The sequence below is a fragment of the Mustela lutreola genome, chromosome 1 (assembly GCF_030435805.1).
Source record: "Mustela lutreola isolate mMusLut2 chromosome 1, mMusLut2.pri, whole genome shotgun sequence".
Taxonomy (NCBI): domain Eukaryota; kingdom Metazoa; phylum Chordata; class Mammalia; order Carnivora; family Mustelidae; genus Mustela; species Mustela lutreola.
Window position 1 is genome coordinate 200,702,227 of NC_081290.1, and position 22,769 is coordinate 200,724,995.

Here is a 22,769-nt window from a genome sequence, read left to right on the forward strand (position 1 = left end):
CAAGAGTCAGACACTCAAGCAACTGAGCCACCCAGATGCTCCAAGAAACATTTTTATGTACTAAGCATGTCTGAGCACTTTTAAAGCATTAACTTATTTAATCTTCATAGTAACTATAGGAGAAATATAGTATTATTATCCTAATTGTAATAAAGATGCTGAGGTTTAGGGAGGGACAGTCACTTACCCAAGATTGCACAACTGAGATGGGTGGAGCAAGGATGCACATGTGGGCCCTCTGAGCCTAGGCTCTTGATCATCCATAGGCTTCAAACAGTCATGTAATATTTGATCTGGAAGTGATCTTAGATATCATAGAGACAAGAAATTTATAATTCAGTCTTCTGAAAGAAGACCTCTGATTTAGGATAATCCCCCCTCTTTTGACAGATGAGAAAATTAAGAGTCAGAATATCAGATTAGTGATGGAAATGGAGGGTTGATGCTGAGTTCTGACTTCTCCTTGAATGCAGTTTGTAATCTACTCCACTGTACCCCTAGTTATGCAGATCCTGGTTAGGAACCCTGACAGAAGTGACTGCACAGAATCATAGCCTCCAAGAGGGGAGAGACAAGCATGAGATAAGATAATGCACATAAAATTCTTGTTTTGGGCTCAGCACAGAGTAAGGCCTCAGTGCATGCCCATGCCTTTGAGAAAGTCCACATGGCTGGCTTCTCTGCCCAGTGGCGAGAACAGCTGGGCCACGAATGGGAGGGGAAACAAGACACACAGGTGGAGAAGAGCTTCCTCTCCTTGAGCCTGCCATCTTGATTGCTGTGTCACAGTCCTTACCAAACCCAATCCACCACAGTGAAAGTAAAATGTCTTTAGAAACCTTGTAACCCATCATTAAAACTGCTGGGTGTACGAAAGCAATTGCTTGCTCTAAATAAGTGACTTATGATTGCCTTTGGTTTGTTTGAGTTTTCCTTTAATTATAGGCCCTCTTGAAACACTCAAACACACAGGGCCTTTGTAAATTTGTATCCCCTTTCTCTCACATACAATCCTCCCAAATGCACATACTCCCTTGCATTTAAAAAGCATAAACCCCCATCTCTTACTCATTCACATAATGAATTTCAGCCCCATGCATCTCAATTGAAGAGGCGCCAGGAGAATTATGGGTATCTAGGCATTTTTCCTGTTCCAAGGCACCACAGGGCTCTTGGAAGAGCAGGTGCTTTACGGGGAGAAGATAATGGGCAAAAAGTGCTCTTGACTGATAGACCAGTCCGAGCATTCTCTTTCCTACAATAATAGAGTTGTTTGCTTGAGCCATTCCCTAACCAAATTTCAAATTTCTTCCACCCCACCCCACTTTAGGCTTCAAATTATTGCACCCCCCCACCCATCCTATTTCCTTGCGAACTCAACTTGATGCCTTTTGGTTTTGGAAAAACTTTGTAGGAGAGACTAGGAAAGCCTTCCGTCGTCTACTTGGATTTCTTCCTTGTCAGAAGAGAGAAGTGGATTTTACGGAGAGGTACAGAGTGTCTTGGGGACCAGTGCCTGAAACAGGGCTCCTCAGAACTAAATGGGAACGCATAGCTTGATGGTCTTGTCCCCACCAACCTACACTCGGCCTTCTTTTCCAGTGTCCTAGATGACACCTGGTCAAGGATTTGGTGAGAGAAACTCTTGGAGGAAGTACTGGTAGATTTCCCTGTTGCCCACCCTCACTCATTCCCTCTCCAGCAGGAGGACAACCTCTTTCTTTACATCCCCCCCGCCAGGCATTGGTGCTGGTCCAGTGGTCTCTTTCCTTCCCCAAGCCCTGGGTGATAGTGGTTACCCATTTGGTGGTGCAAGAACTCCCACTGGGACCTGTTTCAAGGTCCTGTTGTGATGTCCCTGAATGGGGAGGGAGTGATTGTCCAAATCCCTGAAAATTTAAACTCTGCACCAGCTGTCATCCCACAATTGCCCCAGGGAAGATGGTGGGCCCACAGGGCCCTGGGTTTGAGACAGGTTCTCCATGTTCCTGGGAATTTGCCTTCTAAGGACAGGACATTTACAGGGACAGTTCTTGGTTCTGGGTCTTTTAGAGGACACTATGATGTTTCAAGGAGTGGGGGGCGGAGGGGGGGATGAGGCCGGCCTGGCAGGGGGCGGTGGTCTGGTGGGAGTCTTCATTCCCAACTCCTGACCCCGACTGCCTTGAGAGAAAGGCTGGGACCCAGGGAGCAGACAGATGTCGGTCGGGACAGAAGTAACTGATGTGTGGGGGCACTGGGGCATAACGCGAGGACAAAATGTGAACCGAGACACTAAGGCTGGTTTCTCTAGCCAGCCCACGCCTCCTGCCTGGGCTCAAGGCCACTCCCTCCCCGCCAAGTGGCTCTCGGTTCTGGAGGCGGGACTGAGTTCTCCGGTGGCCCCTGGAGGCTCGGGGCTGCAGGCTTTGGGAGGCTGGGAGGGGAGAAAGGGAGGGGCGCTGACTGGGCAGTCCAAAGAGGAGGGGGCCTTTAATAGGCTCGCCCAGCGCCTGGTTTGCGGCGCCGCGAGAGGCTGCGGCTCGAAGAAGCGGCCCGGCACCTCCTCTAGTTCTCGGCTGCAAATCTCCGTCCTTGCACTTGACAGCGATTGTACTTAAGCTCCCAGAGCGCGCTTTGCTGTGGAAAGGCACAGGTAGGAGGCGCGGGCTGCTCCGTGCACTCTCACTCCTCTGGGAGGAGTTTCTCTCCCTTTGCTCTGCTTTCCGGGAGCTACTGACTGCCCCGGAGCGTTGGTGGTTCCCCTGTGCCGGCTGCAAGGAGACTCGCCGGCGGGGGAGCGGGGCCGAGCCCTTCGGAGAGCGCGGCCGTGCGCTGCCCGGCGCCATGCTTCTGCTGGGTATCCTAACCCTGGCTCTCGCCGGGGTACCCGCAGGCGGGTCAGAGCCAGATCAGGAGGTGGTGGTCCCCATCCGACTGGACCCGGACATCAACGGCCGCCACTACTACCGGAGGGGTCCCGAGGACTCAGGGGATCAGGGACTTATTTTTCAGATCACAGCATTTCAGGAGGACTTTTACCTACACCTGACTCTGGATGCTCAGTTCCTGGCGCCCGCCTTCGCCACAGAGCATCTGGGCTTCCACCTCCCGGCACTCACCGGGAGCTCTCCAGACTTGCGACGTTGCTTCTACTCTGGGGACGTGAACGCCGAGCCAGATTCCTTTGCCGCTATGAGCCTGTGCGGGGGTCTACGCGGAGCTTTTGGGTATAGAGGCGCCGAGTATGTCATTAGTCCGCTCCCCAACGCCAGCGCGCAGGCGGCACAGCGCAACAACCAGGGCGCACACCTCCTCCAGCGCCGGGGCGCCCCCGGCGGGCCTCCCGGAGATCCCACCTCTCGATGTGGGGTGGCCTCAGGCTGGAACCCTGCCATTCTGCGGGCGCTGGACCCTTACAAGCCGCGGGAGGCCGGCTTAGGAGAGAGTCGCAGTCGGCGGAGGTCCGGGCGCGCCAAGCGCTTCGTGTCTATCCCCCGTTACGTGGAGACTCTGGTGGTGGCGGACGAGTCAATGGTCAAGTTCCACGGCGCGGACTTGGAGCATTATCTGCTAACGCTGCTGGCCACGGCGGCACGACTCTACCGCCATCCTAGCATCCTCAACCCCATCAACATCGTCGTGGTCAAGGTGCTGCTTCTTGGAGACCGCGACACAGGGCCCAAGGTCACGGGCAACGCTGCCATGACGCTGCGCAACTTCTGTGCCTGGCAGAAGAAGCTGAATAAAGTGAGTGACAAACACCCAGAGTACTGGGACACGGCCATCCTCTTCACCAGGCAGGTGAGTTGGTCTGTCACCTTTTTGGACCCTAGTAGCCTCATTTTCTTAGGGTCACCGCCCTTAGCTCTCCAAATGCCCTTTGTGCCTGGGTTAAAATTTTGTTGCTCTCTTCCGACTCCCACTTTGGATATTCCAGGGAGAGGCCGCTCCTAGGTTCCGTGGAGCTTCGGCTAACTTGCATCTGGAAGCACGTGGGCGGTCGGAGGAGCGCCAGCTACTTCAGAAGGTGTTGGCCTGGAGTGGCCAATCAGCGCCTCCTAGATCAGGCGTCGAGGGGCTGGAACCCAGGAAGTTGCCGCCCCAAGCCGCAGTGTGTCTGCATGGCTGATAGGAGGCGCTCTGAGGATGGTGTTGGAGGGGTCGGAAAAGGTCCGCCCCCTTTCAACCCGGACGTCTAAATCCTTTCAGATGTCTCTTCTGAGGCTTCTCTGCTTTGCTTGTAAAACTGGAAGGTGATGCAAGCATCCCAGTTCAGATCCTGGGTTCATTTCTTCCGGGCATGTTCAGTTATCCTCTGTTCTAGGCCTGGAAAATCTGGACTGGGATGGAGGGAATCATTTGGGATATTTTGTGGTTGAAATGGAAAGGACAGACTCAAATACGGGGAGCATTCCGTCCTTCGTTGCTGCTTCTCCTGTACCCTCCTGTGCTGGGCCCGCCTTCTACTTGAGGATCCCAGTCCATTCAGAGCTGGCAATCTAGTTAGAGCACCTGTTTGGAGTCAGAATTTCTAGTGGTGTTTCACTTGGAGCTGAGTTGGGGAAAATCTCTCAATTTTCCTATTTCCTTGCTGGCCCAGGGTGACCTGTTTGCCCTGATGTGTGCTGTGGAGCAGAACAGGCAAGGTGGTTCATGACAGCGACTCACTGAAACTTCCGATGACCACACTTGACGGTGGGGCTCCCGATTCCACCTCTGGCGGTGGGCAAGTGCTGTGTGCTCAGTAAAGAGCATCCGCAGACCCCAGGTGTGGGATTGGAAAGATACCGAGTAGGCGGCTAAGAAAGATGGTCAGATTACAGAAGCAGCTCTGCCTTCTGCTATGAGTTTATGAACATTTATGGTTATAGATGTTGGAGCAATGGGGTCCCGTGAAGGTTTTGGAGGTCACGGATGGGACTGGGAGGAAGAGGGGTGTCCAAGTGACCTGCTTCCTCTGATTTTGGGGGCTTTGCTCGAATCTGTGCCATGCTCTTGTTTTGTTATTATCACAACCATGTCATTCAGGGGATGGCCCAGAATCCTTGGTTGCCTGTGGGTCTCTGACTCTCCACTCTTTCCAACGGCCACTCAGAGCTGTGCTGGCACACACAGGGCTGGAACTAACGTCTTCCACACTAACCCATTTGGCACAGCTTGTCCCCTCCTGGAATTGAACTTCCTCCTTTCCCAGCCTTCTCCTCCCACCACCTGGTTTCTCTAGGGATGTCTTTGGCCCGAGTCTGCTTCCTTGCACTCATTCTTCCAGCTGAGGTCTGTGGAGCTGCCACTGCCCGGCCCGTACACACACTGCCTGAGTCATGGGGAAACTGCAGAGGAGGTGGCTTCCACCTCTGCACACACAACTCGGCAGTCAGATTGCCGGGGGAAAAAAAAAGCAATGGCCAAGAACAGGATATCTTAATGGGCAAAGCAGCTGTTGGCCCATCTGCTACCTGGGATGCCCCTGTGGAGGTCACTCACGGCTTCTAAAGTAACAGACCTCAGTCTCCGCCGCTTAGTGGCTAGGCTGACTTTTGGAACCAGCCATAGAAAGAGGACTCCTGCTGGGAACATGGGCCACACCATCAGAAGGATTCGCCTTTTGAAGAAGCAATCAAGCAGCGTGACAGCTTCTGTCTGTCAGTGCTGTGTGCTAGAACCAGGGGCTATGTTAACCATGCATAATGGGGACAAGATGCATGAGCACTTGGGTCAGAAGCAGTGATGGGCAAGATGTGACTTTTAGAGGCTGTCTTTTTCTTAGGCGGCTAGAGGGCGATCCAGAAAGTGGGGAAGCTGTGTTGGAAGGACCAACATGCAGGTACGTGCTTAAAGCTTTAGAATGAACATGTCTCTCTCTCTCTCGCCTCCTTGCCAGTGCAGACTTTAGGGCCTGCCACGTTCTCAGGGTCTTAGGAACTGCTCATTCCTCAGCTCCCCTGGGGAAGGTACGGTATGTGATGAAAACAGAGCGTGCAGCTGCTCTTTGTAGACTGAGGCAGATGTGGTCTTGGGGAACCTGGACGAGTCTCCTGCTGTCCTCCTTTTGTTGTACTTTATAAGGGTTAGCAGGAACCCTTTAATTCTGATATGAGCTTCCCTGATTATTATTATGTTGGTATAATCCATGCTTTTTCAAACTAATATTGAAATATACATATATACACACACACATATACATACTTATTTCTATGAAGATAAATATATACAGTTGATCCTTGAACACCATGGGTTTGAACTGCATGGGTCCACTTGTGTGTAGGCTTTTTTCGATGCAGCATGGTACTCTAAGTGTATTTTCTCTTTTGATTGTCTTCATAACATCTTATTTTCTCCAGCTTACTTTATTGTAAGAACACAGTACATAGTACATCCAGCATATGAAAACACGTGTTAATCGACTGTTATCGGTAAGACTTCCAGTCAACAGTAGTGTATTCGTTGTTTAAGTTTTGGGGAGTCAAAAGTTGTATGTGGATTTTCGACTGCATGGGGGGCCAGTGCCCCTAACCCTTATATTGTTCAAGTGTCAACTGTATATAGTTTGTTTGGCTAAGAAGTTTTTAGAAATGTGCTTATTTTGTTAATTGCCTTTTGCCTAGAATGGATGTCGAGCTGTCAGACGTCTTTAGTCACCTATTCCTTGGTCCCCCCACAAAACTCTGGAAAATGGCTAATGACTCTGACTGATAGTACTGTAGCCATGGTTTTCACAGGGAGGAGGCAGGAATGGGTCAGTCTTGGTCAGACTGTATTTCTTTCTATGAAGAAGAGGTGAGCCCAGTTCCTGGAGAGTTCCAGGTGCCGGGTACTTGAAGGGGGGACAGTAGGGGATCAGGACTGGCCAGCACCGGGGCTCCCCCTTCCATCCACCATCATTGGACTTGCTGTGTGTGTGAAAACAAGGCTCGGCCAGGCTATGGGGAGATGCTGCTTTCCTCTTGGCAGGGAGAGGGAGGGACGTGGGGTGTTGAAATCAAAACACTAGGAAGACATGACCCAGGGAGGAGCCTATGCTGTGTGCAAAGGAGAAAAAAAAATTGATCATACAACAAGTATTTTGACAATTTGAGGAGTTTACTTAAAGATTCAGAGTAAGTTCATGTTCCTGGAGAAGGAGCACACATCTGATTTTGCAAAGCAATCAGTCTCCAGACTCATAACAGCAGGGTGAGGTCAGCACGGGATTGGAACCAGGATTGGCAGAGAACTAGAGCCAGTCTTTCAGGGTGGACATTCATTTTTTTTAAATTTAAATTTTAATTTATTTGACAGAGAGAGAGATCACAAGCAGGCAGAGAGGCAGGCAGAGAAATAGGAAGAAACAGGCTCCCTGCTGAGCAGAGAGCCCGATGCAGGACTCCATCCCAGGACCCCGAGGTCATGACCTGAGCTGAAGGCAGAGGATTAACCCACTGAGCCACCTAGGCACCCCTGGACATTCATTTCTATGAGAAGAAACGTTTCTATGGCTTCTTGTTGTGGTGGGCAGCAGGAATAGGGTATTTGGTGCTGGGATGTAGTAGATCTGCATGTCTCTCTGTCTTCTCTCTCTTTACGTCTGATGCCTCTGCTCTTGGGTTAACTTTGTGGTACACTAGGCTTCATGAATTTGTTCTACATTTAAAAAAATAACTCATTGAGCATCTGTTATTTCCAGGTACTGTCCTGGGCTGTGGAGGTACGGATATTAAGATGTGGCCTCTGGCTGTCAGGAATTTACTGAATATCAGGGAGCCTGACAAGGAAATAGCTTGGTATACTAGGGCATGTTAAGTGCCATGAGGGAGACATGGGCCCTCTGTCCAAAGTCCAGTGGGGGGGCATTCTCCTTGCGGCTGGAGTCAGGGAAGCCCTCTGAGTTGGGGTGGGGGCGTGGGGCGAGGGACAGGTGGCAGGAAGGCACTGCAGGAGGTCCTCTCTTCCATCCCACCATCTGTTTTGCTATTTGTAACATTTTCTCCTTTGAACCGACTTTGTCTTGTGGGATTTACAGTTTGTGGTTTTTCTGCCCATTTATTCCTTCCTTTGTGTTATTTATTCTGTTGTGCTTAGTACCACTGTGGGCCGTTCCACGGCCCCCTCCTGCCCTTCCCATTTCTTCGGTGCGCTCTTTCTCCTCTTTTGAGATTCTCCAGGGCCGTTCTTTGTCATCTCTCTCTTCTCTTTTGTTTCCTTCATCCAATGTCCTCACCTGTCTGTCTTTCGGTCTCAAGCTTGGCGCCTTCCTTCTTGTTCTGGCCTTGAGTTGTACTACATTTTGAGGGACCGGTAGGCGGGGACGTACGTGTATTCTATACTGCGCAGAGTGGAACGGCAGCCTGGAACCTCATTTGACACAGAGGTCAGTTCTTCCTGTAATAAACGGCTTGCCACTTGGCAGTGAAGTTTAGTGTTCAATGAAAATGTTAATAAAATGGTAATGTGTATTTTATACATATCTTCTAATACAATAAAGAGAATCATAATTGTGTCAGGATCGTTTTTGAAGTCAGGCCTTGGAAGATATTAGCAGAGAGCAGCATCTTTAGTTTCGGTATTTAAGAGTTTGTAAATCTTTATCACTGAATGGAAACTCAACACTACTTCTAGGCAGGAGGAGAAAGAGAGAGGAAGGAGTGGAATACTGTTGCTCCCTGACTTGGAAGGTCTTCTCCCTCCTTCTTTGACTTGCACCAAATAAGAAAGCCGATATTAATAGTGGAAGATGGGGAGGAAGTTTGGAGGAAGGAATGTGCACCTGAATCTCTCTGTATCTCTTCTTTAGTTTTTATTTACATTCCAATTAGTTCACATACAGTGTGATATTAGTTTCAGGTGAACAGTTTTTTTTTTTTTTTTTTTTTTAAGATTTTATTTGTTTGTCAGAGAGAGAGAGAGAGAGAGAGAGAGAGCACAAGCAAGGGGGAGCAGCAGGCAGAGGGAGAAGCAGGCCCCCCCCTGAGCAGGGAGCCCAATGTAGGACTCAATCCCGGGACCCTGAAATCATGATCTGTGCTGAAGGCAGACGCTTAACTGACTGAGCCACCCAGGCTTTCCTCAAGTGTACAGTTTAGTGATTCAACACTTCCATACAACGCCTGGTACTCATCACCATAAGTAGCGCACTCCGTAAATCCCCTCCCCTCCGGTCACCACTGGTTTGTTCGTTGCAGTAAGAGTCAAGAGTTTCTTGATTGACCTTTCTCTCTTTTCCCTCATGATCATTTTGTTTTGTTTCCCAAATTCCACATATGAGTGAAATCACATGGTATTTGTCTCTCTCTGATGGACCTACCTCACTTAGCATATCCTTCTCTAGCTCCATCCGTGTTGTTGCAACTAGCAAGGTACCATTCTTCGGATGCACTGTGTGCACACCACAGCTTCTTCATCCATTCTTCAGTCAGTGGATGTCTGGACTCCTTCCATAATTTGGCTCTTGTAGATAATGCTGCTATAAACATTTGGGAGGAAGTGCACCAGAATGATATTCTTTCTTTTTCTTAAACACGAGGTTGAGTCAGGAAGGCAAGTGAGGTGTTTTCCCCTTCTTTGGTCCTGCTCTTGTCCTACCTTTGAACTTCTTGGTAGATGTTTGTATCACTCTTGGTGCATACCTTTGGCCCCCCACACCTTGCCTCAATGCCTGTCCTTGGTTGTGTGGCACAGTGGAAAGAACACAGACTTGGAGTCAGGCACAGCTGAGTTTCAGTTCTGGCACTTGACTTTTCACAATGGACGTTGAATGAATCAGCCACTTGAACTTCACTTTCCTCATCCATAGAAGGACAATGACGATGACAATGGTACTGAGCTTAAAGGCAGTATCAAGGACAAGTTAGCAAATGTTCCAGAACAGCTACCCAGTTAATGGCATCTACTGTCATTGTTACTTTCGTGGTCACTCAGCACGTGTTTGTTGTTTTGAATAATTACCTATAGGTCCCTTGCCAGAACTTACATTTGGGACAGTCCTGTTTTGAACTCTTTTGTTGCATTGCACTTGTAAGTATACTTAATATTTGTTTTTGTGTGGAAACCATAGCTCCAGCATTTGCCATTCCCCCTGACTTGTAAGCTCCTTTAAGCAAGACCTTTTTATATCTTTGTGGCCACTCCAGTGGGCCCCTGCATACTGCCGCTGTCCAGTATGTATTCATGGGAGGAAGGCACCGATGTCAGCGAAAGACTGTGTGTGGCTATGCGTGCTTAGGTGGTTCTTAGGTGCTTACTGGGCATCATTATTCCAGACTTTGCAACTGTCAGGCTGCAGGGTTGGGAGAGGGAGTCTCAGGTTCTTCTGGCATTTCTTCTTGGCTCTTTGCCATCAGTTTTTGCCCTGGAGAGAGGAGAGGCCCCAGCGAGGAGCCAGCAGACATGGTGCAGAGCAGGGGGTCAGTGTGTCAGTGCAGGTGTGAGGCAAGGACTTAAGATCTTCCTCAGCCAGGAAGGGGACACAGGCATTGTGCTAAGAGCACTCTTGGCACTTAATCTTGCCATTTCCCTCTTCATCAGCCTCTCCCAGGCCTCTACCCACTTTGTGGCTAACATGCACTTTGGGGGCTGAGGGTATGGGGTGGACAGCCTTGCTATCTTGAGATTCCCTGGTCTCTTCATTTGTGGGGTGCATCTGTACCAGAAACATACTAATGCAAGGGAAGCATTCAGCTCTGAGGCTGCGCTTTTGGATTTCAACCTTCACTCTGCCTCTCCTTTCCTGTCTAACCTGGGGCTCACTTACCTTCTCTGAGCCTTATCTGTAAAATGGGCCTAATAATGACATGTCCCCCATGAAGCCATTGTGAAGATGTAATGAGCTAATAAGAAAAGCTCTTAGAACAGTGTCTGGTTCACAGGAGCAACCCAGTAAGTGCTCGCCACCAACATCGCGTTAGGTGTGCACCCTCACTTGAACAGATGATTTCCGAGAGAAAGCTTGGTCTTCCTGCAAGCTTCAGATTTCTCTGCTTCCTCATTGAGGTAATTCTTGTCTTAGTTATCTTCAGTCTCTCGCTGTAATGCCATTTTGTACACCTTGAGGAATTTATATTCCAGCGAAACCGAACCTGGATGGACCTGACCAGGGTGCATTCCCTTCTTCATCAGGCATCCTTAGCCACATTGCCCGGACACCTAGAATTGGTAGAATTTTTTTCTTCTAGCAAAACAAGGCCCTCCCATGTTTGGGGATCACAAAGAGCCATGGATTTGGGGTTGGACAAGGAAATACAGTGATGCATGGAAGAGATTGAGATGGAAACAAATTAAAGGCACAATATTAATACCAGTGTGGGTGGTTTTCAGCAGTAATTACGATATCCTGACTAGCATGCTGTGGTTCAGACCCAAGACCACTACTGGCCTTGGTGTCAAAAGGCATGGGGTTCAGTTCCCGTGTTAAAAGTTTGGGTGAGAAATCTTAGTCCACCGAGCCTTAGTGTCCCCATCTGCAGAATGAGAGGGCGGCTCTGAAGTGGTGTGAGTGCGAGTCTTGGATGTTATGGTGTGGCCATGAAGATGAACCCTGCTCTTCCATGAAGAGGAAGTTGGTTACATGACAACATGTATTTTCTGCTGCATTAAAAAAAAAGTTAGCATGCCTGATTTTTGTAGGTCCTCCACCCTGTATGGCTGGAAAATATGAGCATCTCAGTGCATGGCAGGGCAAAGGAGAGGAGCTGAGAAGGAGGGCCGTAGGGAGTTGTGGTGGGGGGTGGAGGGAGTACGCCTGGGAAATGTGGATTGAGCCACTGCAAGGTGCTTGCTTGTTTGCCTTGTCTCCAACTATGGTTCCAATCCTAAATTATTCTGTGAAGAAGGACAGTTAGAAAACAATAATCTGGGAGGACTAGGATCTTGGCCAAGGTGATTCTTAGGTTATCTGGAAAAGCAGCTGCAGCTTCAAGGAGAAATGGCAACTGACCAGAAATAGTGAGGTAGATAGGGGTTGGGTGGGAAGTGCCTACACCCTCCAGGCAAAAGGGACCAGAACAGTTTCTATTGCTGGAGACAAGTGCCTGAGCTGAAGAGGTGAAAGCAGTTTGAGTGCATCTGAGTTCATTCCAGAAGGGTGGAGATCTTCAGTGCCACAAATGAGGCACTGCTGAGCCTTGGGTACCCGCCTGTGGGCGTTCAAAGAACTAAGGTCCAGCGATTCTTCACTGGAGTCTCTGACTGGGGGAAGAGGGACAGGCAGAGCCTGTGACCCCAAACAGCTGCATCTTCCCACAGTGAAGACACTGGTTCCTGCGGGCTGGCTGCTTTCAACTACACCCTGACCCTCAGGAAATGCGCAGGCTCCTTCCTTGTTCCTCTTGTTTGATCCAGGGAAACCGGGATTTCTTGATGGAAAGAACAGGTTGCTCCTGGCCAGAAAGGGCCTGCAGCTGCATGTCTTCACTCCAGAGAGAACCCACCCTCCCAGGGAGGAAAGAGGCTCTTGACTTTAAGGACCTGCCAGCGGCAGAGGCAGGCTGCTGGACAGTGGAGGTCCAGCGGCTTCTGAGAGCCCTGTCTGAGCTGTCAGTCTGGCGTCCTCATTTCTGCTGAGCAGCACAGGGGCTAGGACTCCGAATGTCCACATGGGTGACCTTCCCTTTTCTGGGAGTTAGTTTTGTGGGTTAGTAGACAAGATCAGGGTTCTTTCCATTCTGAAGTATATCATTCTTTGTGTTCCTTTTATAACCTAGAGAGGACCAGAGGGGGATGAGCACCCTGGGATTGGGGCAGGGACAGAGGCTTAATTAAGGCACTGGTCCAGTCTGGGTTTTAGCTGAGAACTGGCCCTTCTTCTGGAGGAGGAAACCCTGAGGAAAGAAGTGACCTGCCCAAAGTCACATATCTGCTTTGTGGTGGGGCCAGGACCAGAATCTAGCCTTCTTGGTTCTTCCTCCTGTGGCCTTTCTCTTACACAAAGCCAGCAGTGAGTGTGCATGGTGGCCCTGGGGCAGTGTCCTGTTTGTCCTACAGGTTCTCCCTATGGGCTGTGACCACCAGACAAGAGTTTTCAGAGACTCCTGTCCAACCTCTTCTAGGTTTCAGAACTCTAGGGGAAGGAGAACTTTCTGGAAGGGTGAGCCTTTGGAGAAGAAAGACTATTTGGAAGAGGGGGAATTTGAGGTTCTCCCCAAGGGTTCCCCGAAGTGGCAGGCTTGCCATGTGTGAGCACAGAAGAGCAGATCAGATTTGACCCATGTACTCTGGAGTCTGATCACCCTCTCCAATCTTTGGCCAGAGAAACTGTTAACTCATCATTAGGAGGTGTGACTGTCACCTGACCGTGGGAAGCCAAGTTTGACTGCTCAGCTGGTAAACTTCTGAGCACTCTGGGTTAAATTTTGCTGATTTTCTGTATTATGACCACTTCCTCCTATGCCCCCAGCCCACCAACTCTGCTGCCTACCTTTCCCCCCCATGTCAGCATGTGCCTGCACACGCATGTGCGCAAAGCTGTAAAGAGAATGAAGATTGAGAACAGTTCTGGGGGGTGTTTCTGCGGATACCTTGGCTCCCATGGAGAACACACGCAGCTCTTTCTCTGCAGAGTTAACTTAGGGGTTGCTGAGCAATCAGTTTTGACGTGGTGGAAAGAGTGCTGATGGTATCCAATCATACAGACCCCAGTGCACATTTCTGCTCTGCGACTTGGACCTCTCTGAGCTTTGGCTTCCTTGACTGTGGAAGGTGATAATAGCTGTCATTTTTCCAGTGGGATGTTGTGAGGATGAAATATGGTCACGCGTGTGAAGTGCACACACGATGTCAGCATTTAATAAATCATCACCATGATTAGCTATGAGCATGAGCCTCAGTTTTCACCTTTGACAAATAGGTATAATAATATATCTGCCTCCTAACGCTGTTGGGGATGAAGTGAGATGATGCGTGGAATAGTTTCTTGTCAACTGTAAAGAAAGGCAAGGATGTAATGCAGAGAACCCTAGTGTCACTGATTCAAAGGGTATTTTCTGTTAAGTGATAAGTATCTTATCCTATTTCCAACTCTTTGGCTCTTAAGGTATGTGGGTGCGTTGCTGGTCCATAATGCTCGATAAATTCATTGAGATATCTGCCCCGCTGCCCCACTTTGCCCTTCCACATCCCCAAAAACCCTTCCCATTGGGGTTGTTGCAGGAAGTCCTAGGTTCTGCTGCAAGTTAAGTTTTATTACAGAGAGAGGGACTGTCTTAGGCGGCGATCCATTGATTTTTTTCCTGAGCTTCTGCAGCCAGTTGAGCTGTGTCTGGATAGCTGCTCGTATCCACCTCAGTCCGCCTCCTCCCAGCCCAAGGAAGCCAAATCTCTGGCTTGGGTGGGTCCTTGGCCCGTGACCCTTTGGCTGAGAATCTGAGCTTAATTCATGGTTGTCCAAAGGCAATCGCTCAGCGAGGACTGAAAAGCTCAGGGCTGACTCCGGATGAGGAACACGCTTGTCTTTCACCCCCACCTGCCTCCGTTAGCCATAACCAGGGCCTCGCCTGGCTGTGGAACTCACCGTTTTCTGGCTTGGAAATCTATCTCTGCATACAGCAATGGCCTTGTGGTTTAATTTGTACCTCCTAATTTCCTCCCACAGGATGCCCCTGAGTAGGATTTGGGTAGAATCTTCTTAGAGACCCACAGGGCTTTTCTCCTGAAGCCTCCTCCCTCAGCCTGGGGTTGATTCCATGAATAACCCTGAAATGCTTTGGGAGAAAGGGGCTGGCTAGGAAGGTGCTGGGCTTGGTTGGGCTGGGAGCAGGGATGAGCTGGAATCTCCCATACGATGCCTTTTCTTCCCATCAGGTCCCTTCTGTAGCTGTCACTAATTTCTGGCTGGCTTCTGCTTCTCCCCTCACCTGGCAGGACCTGTGTGGGGCCACCACCTGTGATACGTTGGGCATGGCTGATGTGGGCACTATGTGTGACCCCAAGAGAAGTTGTTCTGTGATCGAGGATGATGGGCTTCCATCAGCCTTCACCACTGCCCATGAGCTGGGTAAGTCTAGAGGGGGGTTCTTGTGTGGAGGGCGTAGAACTCCCCTCTGGGGACTTTCTGGGTTTGTCCTGGGTGCTTTGGGCAGGAGGTAGACATTTATCTTTGCTTCTTCATGTCCTGAAGCCTTAGGGATCCTTTCTTAGGGTCAGCGTCTGCCTTGGCAATGGCTTGATTTTATTTTTTCCAGTTGCCCCAGCCCAGTTGGCCAGCCATATTGTCTGATTTAGCAGTCAGAGTATCTCATCAATCAGTCACTAAGGGGAGAATATTTTAAATACACTGCTGTCCCCACTGAGCCCACAGCCCAATGGACAGGACCGAGAACACAAGAACATCATCCTGACATTTGCAAAGCAGTCTCTCTCTAGGTTGAAATGACCAGCCTGAGAATTGCTGACTTGGGCTCTCTAGCTTCTCCGGCTGAGCCCTTCTCCTTGTAAAACTGCAGAGCCCACATCCTTCTACCCTCTGAGTCCTCTTGCCTCACCCCACAGGCCATGTGTTCAACATGCCCCATGACAATGTGAAAGTGTGCGAGGAGGTGTTTGGGAAACTCCGAGCCAACCACATGATGTCCCCAACACTCATCCAGATCGACCGTGCCAACCCCTGGTCTGCCTGCAGCGCTGCCATCATCACTGACTTCCTGGACAGTGGGCATGGTAAGCCAGGAGGACAGAGGAGGGATTTTGGTGCTGTCCCTGGAGAGAGTGCTCAGCACCTCTCTGGACCTGTCTTCTATGACCTTCAGTGTGCGTGACCCCCAAAGGGTTGGGCTCTCAAAGGGGGTCCATTGCACTGGCCCTTGCTTCATTGTCTCCCTACCATTTAGACTCTGGGCTGGCCACATCCCACTTTTCTCAACTCACCTCTCATGAATGCCCTTGGCTCCCCACAGGCGACTGCCTCCTGGATCCACCCAGCAAGCCTATCTCCCTGCCTGAGGACCTGCCTGGTACCAGCTACACCCTGAGCCAGCAGTGTGAGCTGGCCTTTGGCGTGGGCTCAAAGCCCTGTCCCTACATGCAGTACTGCACCAAGCTGTGGTGCACCGGCAAGGCGAAGGGGCATATGGTGTGCCAGACCCGCCACTTCCCCTGGGCAGATGGCACCAGCTGTGGCGAGGGCAAGTTCTGCCTCAAGGGGACCTGTGTGGAGAGACATAACCTCAACAAGTACAAGGTGAGTGTGTGGGAGCTGCATAGCAGCTCCTGGGGCTGCTGGGGGCTGGGGGTGGACTTGGATGTGTCCGGGGGGAACAGCTTTGCTGCGTGGCCGGAACTGTGCACATCGCAGCTCGGTGTCTCTGTCTTCCTGTCTGGGTTCCTCTTCCTGTCTTGATTCTGAGACTGGAGACAAGACATACGGTAGGTCAGAGAACTTGCTGAAGCCTTCCTTAGACATGGGGGAGAAGGCTCGCCCCGGGCGCCAGGAGGCCCAGCCCTGAGCTCTGGGCCTCATCCTACCTGGGGAGGAGCCTGAACCCAAAGCCCCACACTAGATCTTCGACATTCCTCACTGGTTGGCTCCTTCCAGCCCCCACTCCTCCTTTTATCAGTTATTTCTGAGTGTGTTTGGTTTCCAGGGAGCTCTGGGCCAGAGGGGAGCCAGGCTCATCTCTGAAAGGAACCAGATCCCTGGGCAGGCTCCAGTAATTTCCTACATCCCGAACCCAGCTTCGCTTTTTGTCAAGATTGGTTTTTGAAGCTGAAACAAAATAGAGCAAAAGTTTTTCTTTCTTTCTTTCTTTTCTTTTTTTCTGGTAAAAAAAGACTATCAGTTGAATAGGAACAAATCCCAAACCCCACATGCTCTCTGAATATAATCAAAACTTCAGGTTAGGGGTTGGGGTCACAGAGGGATTGGGACTTTGTCAGCCAGAAATAAGGTGTCCCTCCTCTCCCTTGATCCTGGTGATGGTCCCTTTCCCAGCCCTGCCTCTGCTGCAGACCACCTTGACTGGGGGTGTAGTACGTGGAGACCATAACATAAAAAAGCATTTGCCAGCACTTCATCAGCTGCCCTGAGCTGGGTTTCATACACAATTATGTAAGATCTTTTTCTGTGTTTTGGTAACATGTATTTAATTAAGCCATTAGCCCTTTACTGGGCACCAGCCTGCTGTGTTTAGAGAACTGTGCGAGGTACTGTGGTCGTCAGAAAAAGAAATAAAACCTGGGTCGTGTCTCAGTGGGCTCACAGTCTAGTGGGGAAACTAGAAATGTTCCTGTGATCCCAGACACAGAGAAGGTGTGTTCTGTTAAGACTGAAGTGTGAAACATGTCCTGGGAGAATAAGGGATGAAAGATTGATGATGACTAGAGAGGTCTGAACAAACTTTGGTGAGGAGATCAGGTTTGGAGAGAGCCTTGAGGGTTTCAACAGGCAGAGAGGTGGGGCAAGCTGGAGGGCTAGACGGGCTGGGGCTCTATGGGAAAGATCTTTGGGGGCATGGTTTAGGGCTAGTCTGGGCTTGCCTTGACCACCAGGCTGTGGGTTTAAATTAGACGGTCCTGAGGACAGGCCAGCCATGGCCAGCTCCTTCTCTTGGGAAGATGAGTCTAGTGGATAAAGACATTGCCCAAGAGGATATTGGCTATAGGAAACAGGAAATGTGATCTGAGAAGCCTGTGGAAAGATGATCCATCAGCAGCAAAATCCACTACATCCTCAATCTCTTTTCTGGACGGTCCCTTCTCCACCCTGGCCCTTCGTGGAGGATACTGCCCTAATCAGCAGAGGTCAAAGCACAAAGCTTATCTTCCTAATCACACAGCTTCCTTGCGCCCAGCTGCCCCCCCCCCGGCCCCCCTGCCGGCAGAATCTCAGGTGCCATAATCGCACTCTGACCACCAAGGCCCTGTTGTCTGGCCCTTTAGTCTGGACTCCAACAGTTCTTCAGCTCCACTTGCTCTTCTCATGCCTTCATCCACCTTCTTCTTGAGATTCCATGGACCATGGTTACAACCACTCCTTCAGGTATGCTTGCGGCTCCCATGTTCCTGCCTCTCTTTCTTGGCTATACTCACTTGGATGAGCTACCGTCCTGGTGAAATCCAGCTCCCACCTGTTCAGCTGGGCCAGTGTGGGTGAGTGTGGCTGGAGAGAGACACGGAACCGTGCTCAGCAGTCTCAGTTTAAACTAATGACCTGACAAGTAGGTGGGCCCGGAATGCCGCTCAGCAGGCATCTCATATTTTATTGGCTTTACTGCACTCATTCTCCCCGTGTCCTGCACGATCATGTCACACCTTTGCCTCTCTCCTCCATTACCAACTCGTTCTCCTCATTTCCACTCCAGCCAGTGACCTTTCTTCCTATCTCATTAAGAAAAAAGAAGCAATCAGTAATCCCATGAGAACGTCCACCAGCTCCCACCTCCACATCTGCCGTCAGCCCACTTCTGTGCCTGTAATCTCTACCTTTCCTCCTTTGTGATGGATGAGCTGTCCACGCTCTCACTGGAGGCCCGGCACTGTGCTTTGCACTTAGGATACTATCCCCTCTATTCAAGAAAAGCACTCCTTTAATTCTTCCGTCTCTCTCCTGCAGTGTCAGATTTCCCCTCTCTCGAGCCGAATCATTCCTATCAGGATACAGACTTGCTGTAATTCCTCCCACCTTAAACAAACTTCTCCTAATCCTACTTCCTCTCCATAAATCACAGTCTCTCTCTCTCTGACTCCCTTTACCGCAAAGTTCCTGGAAAGAGTGGTATGAAATTGCTCTCTCTGGTTCCCGTCTTACCATTTTCTCTCTGGAGCCCATTCCAGTCTGGCTTTCAGTCCTACTCTTCCTCTAAAAATAACTCTCACTATAGTCGCCAAATGGCCTCTACACTGCTGAAGTCCATGATTGATTATCGTTCCTCATATTGCCTGACCTGTTAGCGGCATTTGACACAGCTGATTACCCTCTCCTCTGGGAACACGGGCTCCACTGCATCTTGGTATCCCCCCCACCCCCTTACTGGCTGCCCCTTCTGGTTCCCTTCACTGGGTCTTCCTCATACTCTTGTTTTTCCAATGTTGGGCATTCTAGCACTGTCCTTAGCCCTCCTCCCTATCACACTGACCTCTTTGGTGATCTAGACCAAAGATTTTAAGTATCACTTACATTTATACGTTGAAGTCCCCCAGATTTGTATCTCCAGCCCAGACCTCTGTCCTGAACTACATATGGGCACATCTCATTGAATCTTAACACTTCCATCCGGATAACCGATAAGCATCCTAAACATGACGTGTGTAAGACCGAGCTCCCATCCGCCCACTGCTTGGGCCAACCCTCTTTTCTCTCACATCCATCCCTCTGATATTTCAGTAACTCCTGTTGACTCTATCTTCAAAACAGAGGCAGAATTGAGTCTTTTTTTTTTTTTTTTAAACCATCTTATCTGCAGTCACCCTGCTCCAAGCTACTTTGGATGATTGGTCTTGTACCCTAAGTGATCTCCTTGCTGCCGGTCTTCTTACAGATTGTTCCCACCATAGCAGCGGGAAGGATCATTTACAATGTAGCTCAGGTCATGCCCATGCTCAGAACTCTTCAGGGGCTCTCCTCTCTGCTCAGGATGGTGAGCCCTATCTCTGCCTTCATCTCCTGCTTCTCTTCCTCTTGTGAGGCTGGAGTACTCTAGGCTTGTCCCTAGCGTCTTTGCACTGCTCCTTCTGTCTGGAATATTCTTGCCCTCATATCTGCTCAACTCCTTCTTGTACTTCCTTCAGATCTTTTCACTAGGGTCACCTCTGCAATGAAGCTCCGTGACCCCTGTAATATAGAGCAGCTCACCTCCCCCTCTCCCACCTGCATTTGACCCCTCCTATAAGCACAGGCTTATCTTTAGTTTCTTCTGCTGGATTGCAGTCACTGGGAGAGCAGGGATTTTCTGCACAAGGTGCCAGGCATTAGTGAGAATGCAACAAATATTTGGTGAATGAATGGCACGTGGTAGGGCAGGAGTGTTTTCTGGGGGATGAATGTTTTCTGTAGGTACAGGTGATACCAGGGTAAAAACAAAAGTAACAACCACCACCACCACACAGCATCATCTCAGAAGCCACAGAGACATTGTGAAGAACTGAAGGAAAACTGGAGATAGCGAGGTCTAAGCACAGACTCTTCTAGTCTATGGAGAGTCATCTCAGACCTTTGAAAGAGCAGCTTCCCTGGTGTGATGGGGACCAAGCCCATGGTGCAAGGCACTGAGGAGGGAGGAGGCGCAAAGAGCAGATGTAGACACTCCTAGGGAATGAAAGGCTGGAATGAGGTGGGGCGCTGGCTGGAGGAGGAAGCAGGGCTATGGGCCAGTGTTTCTCTCACAGGAGGAGAGACATGTTGACACAGTGACACAAGAGCTATCCGACCAGGGAGACGGACTATGCTGCATGTGTGCACAAACTAATGTATTTACGTGACATGCAGCCAGTTCCTGATCAGCTCCACGCGGGTTAGTCTCTTTGGAGGATGCATGACAACATTTTAATCCCAGGCTTGTACAACTGGGCTGCTTCCCCTGTTGCCCAACTGATGTGCGTTCAGGGGATGAAAACTCGCTTTGCTGGCATCCTAAGAAAAACATAATGAAGATACATTTTCGACCCCTTCCCCACCCTCTTAAAAAATGAAACAACACTGCATCATTCACCTCGAAGCCAAATAGAGTTTTAGGATTGCTTTGTAATTTCCTATCTTCATCTCCTCCGAGCACAAACACTAGAACCTCTTCGAGTGAAACTTTCTCAGATTCAGCTCCTGATTAAGCTGAACATCTGGTTAAGTATGGTTGGGAGAGAAGTCAGAATTATGGAACACTGACAAAGAAAAATATCCAGATATCTAGGGCAACAAGGTTTCCTGGCAAGCCTGGGGGCTGCTGCTGCCTCAGATTAAGAGATTTGTGTCTCCAACAGTAGTAGGTACGGAGAACCTCTGAACTTTTGTTCCGTGGCAAGCACAGTGCTAGGAATTTTCATACATGTTGCATCATTTAAAGTTCTGTCTGATCTCACACCTGAGTATTATTGGCCCCATTTTTGCAGATAAAACCCTTGAAATTTAAAGAGGTTTTACTACTTGCTCAAGACCACCCATATGGTGAGGACAGAGGCAATGATAGAACTTGGCCATCTGACTCCAGAGCCCAAAGGGGCCTCTCTTCTGAGCAGCCTCATTTATAACTGGGTGCAGTTGGCACAGGTTAATTACCATGTTGAAGTGTTGCCTGGGCACTGTGTGTGCTGACCGTTTGCTTGCTATTTTCCCACTTCCCCAGTGTGATGCACAGTGGATTTCCTTCCGGTGGGATGGGACCATGAGGCTGTACCCGTGTAACCCTTCTGCAGGGTTAGAGTGTGGATGTGCAGCTCAACCCCTGCATGAGTATGACGGACTCTTTCTTATAGGTGGACGGCTCCTGGGCCAAGTGGGAGCCCTATGGAACCTGCTCACGCACCTGCGGCGGGGGCGTGCAGCTGGCCCAGAGGCAGTGCAGCAACCCTACCCCTGCCAATGGGGGCAAGTACTGTGAGGGAGTGAGAGTGAAATACCGATCCTGCAACCTGGAGCCCTGCCCCAGCTCAGGTGAGGAGGGGACGGCCCCTCTCCCACCCCCTTTCCCCCACTTCCTGGCTGCAGATTACTGCAATCAAGATTCTTTCCTCTAGGGCCAATTCTGGAAGTGCAGAAGAGCAGATTCCTCTTGGGATCACTTCTTTGCCCACTCCCCTTGGGCAGGGGTGTTTTATTCTTGATGCTTAGGCTGGGAACCTAAGTGCACCAAGGGAATGATGCACTAGATCTACCCTTATTTAAGAACTCACAAGCCCACCTTCATGAGCAGGAATTCTTTATCCAGGGTCCATGAGCTTGGGAGGAAAGGAAATTACATCTCTATTTTTACTAGCCTCTTTTAATTTAAATTTTTTATTTCCTTCAATTAGAGTTTAATATTATTTTGCTGCTGTTTCTATCTACAATTTATTATGTCTTCTAATTAGGCAACAAACTGTAATACTATTAGCAGTACCTGTGACTTTGTCACCAATGGAAATCATGGATATTTCTATATGACATTTCAGTTGGTGGGATTTCTCAGAATGTCATTTATTCGCGTCATGACTTGAAAATGACAGTGGTTATTAGAATCGTTGTATCTTATGAACTGGATTAACAAGCACAAATATCACAAATATGTTTCAATATATATTGATAGTTGTCTATCAGTATAATTGGTATTGTTTGGAACCTATGTATTTTATTTTATCCACTTAATAACATCCTGAAAATAGTTTCAAAAGACTCCTGAGGGGTTTGATAGTCCCAAACTCTCAGGGGTACCTGTTATCCCAGATGGAGAATTGGAGGTCAGATCACTGGGGAAGTTGGCAGAGCTCCTGGGGGAGGCATGGTCGTCTGCAACCTGCATCCTTTGGTCCTAGTCTACTTTAGTTCTTTGAGATGGGGTGGCGTCAATGATGAGGGTAACTTGGCTGAGGGGAAGGGCTGTTGGAACCACAGGCAGCTGAGCATCCTGGCGAGGGCAATCCCAGCACTGCCCCTCCCTTTAGCTTCCTGCCTGTGCTTCTTCCCTCCTCAGCTTCCAGCAAGAGCTTCCGGGAGGAGCAGTGTGAGGCTTTCAACGGCTATAACCACAGCACCAACCGGCTTACCCTTGCCGTGGCATGGGTGCCCAAGTACTCCGGCGTTTCTCCTCGGGACAAGTGCAAGCTCATCTGCCGAGCCAATGGCACTGGCTACTTCTATGTGTTGGCACCGAAGGTGAGTGGGTGTGGGGCAGGAGACCAAAGCGGAGAGAAAGTCTCTG

General features: G+C 49.8%; 1 protein-coding gene across 1 annotated transcript in view; it reads left to right on the forward strand.

Moving 5' to 3' along the window:
- The first annotated feature begins 2,392 nt into the window (after positions 1–2,392).
- Positions 2,393–22,769, forward strand: part of ADAMTS15 (ADAM metallopeptidase with thrombospondin type 1 motif 15) — a 30,517-nt gene continuing 10,140 nt past the window's right edge. The window contains exons 1-6 of the mRNA XM_059185144.1: positions 2,393–3,783; positions 14,812–14,944; positions 15,439–15,606; positions 15,843–16,126; positions 21,349–21,526; positions 22,542–22,723. Coding sequence (XP_059041127.1) covers positions 2,827–3,783; positions 14,812–14,944; positions 15,439–15,606; positions 15,843–16,126; positions 21,349–21,526; positions 22,542–22,723 — 1,902 coding nt within the window. The 5' untranslated portion in view covers positions 2,393–2,826. The remainder of the gene's footprint in view (positions 3,784–14,811; positions 14,945–15,438; positions 15,607–15,842; positions 16,127–21,348; positions 21,527–22,541; positions 22,724–22,769) is intronic.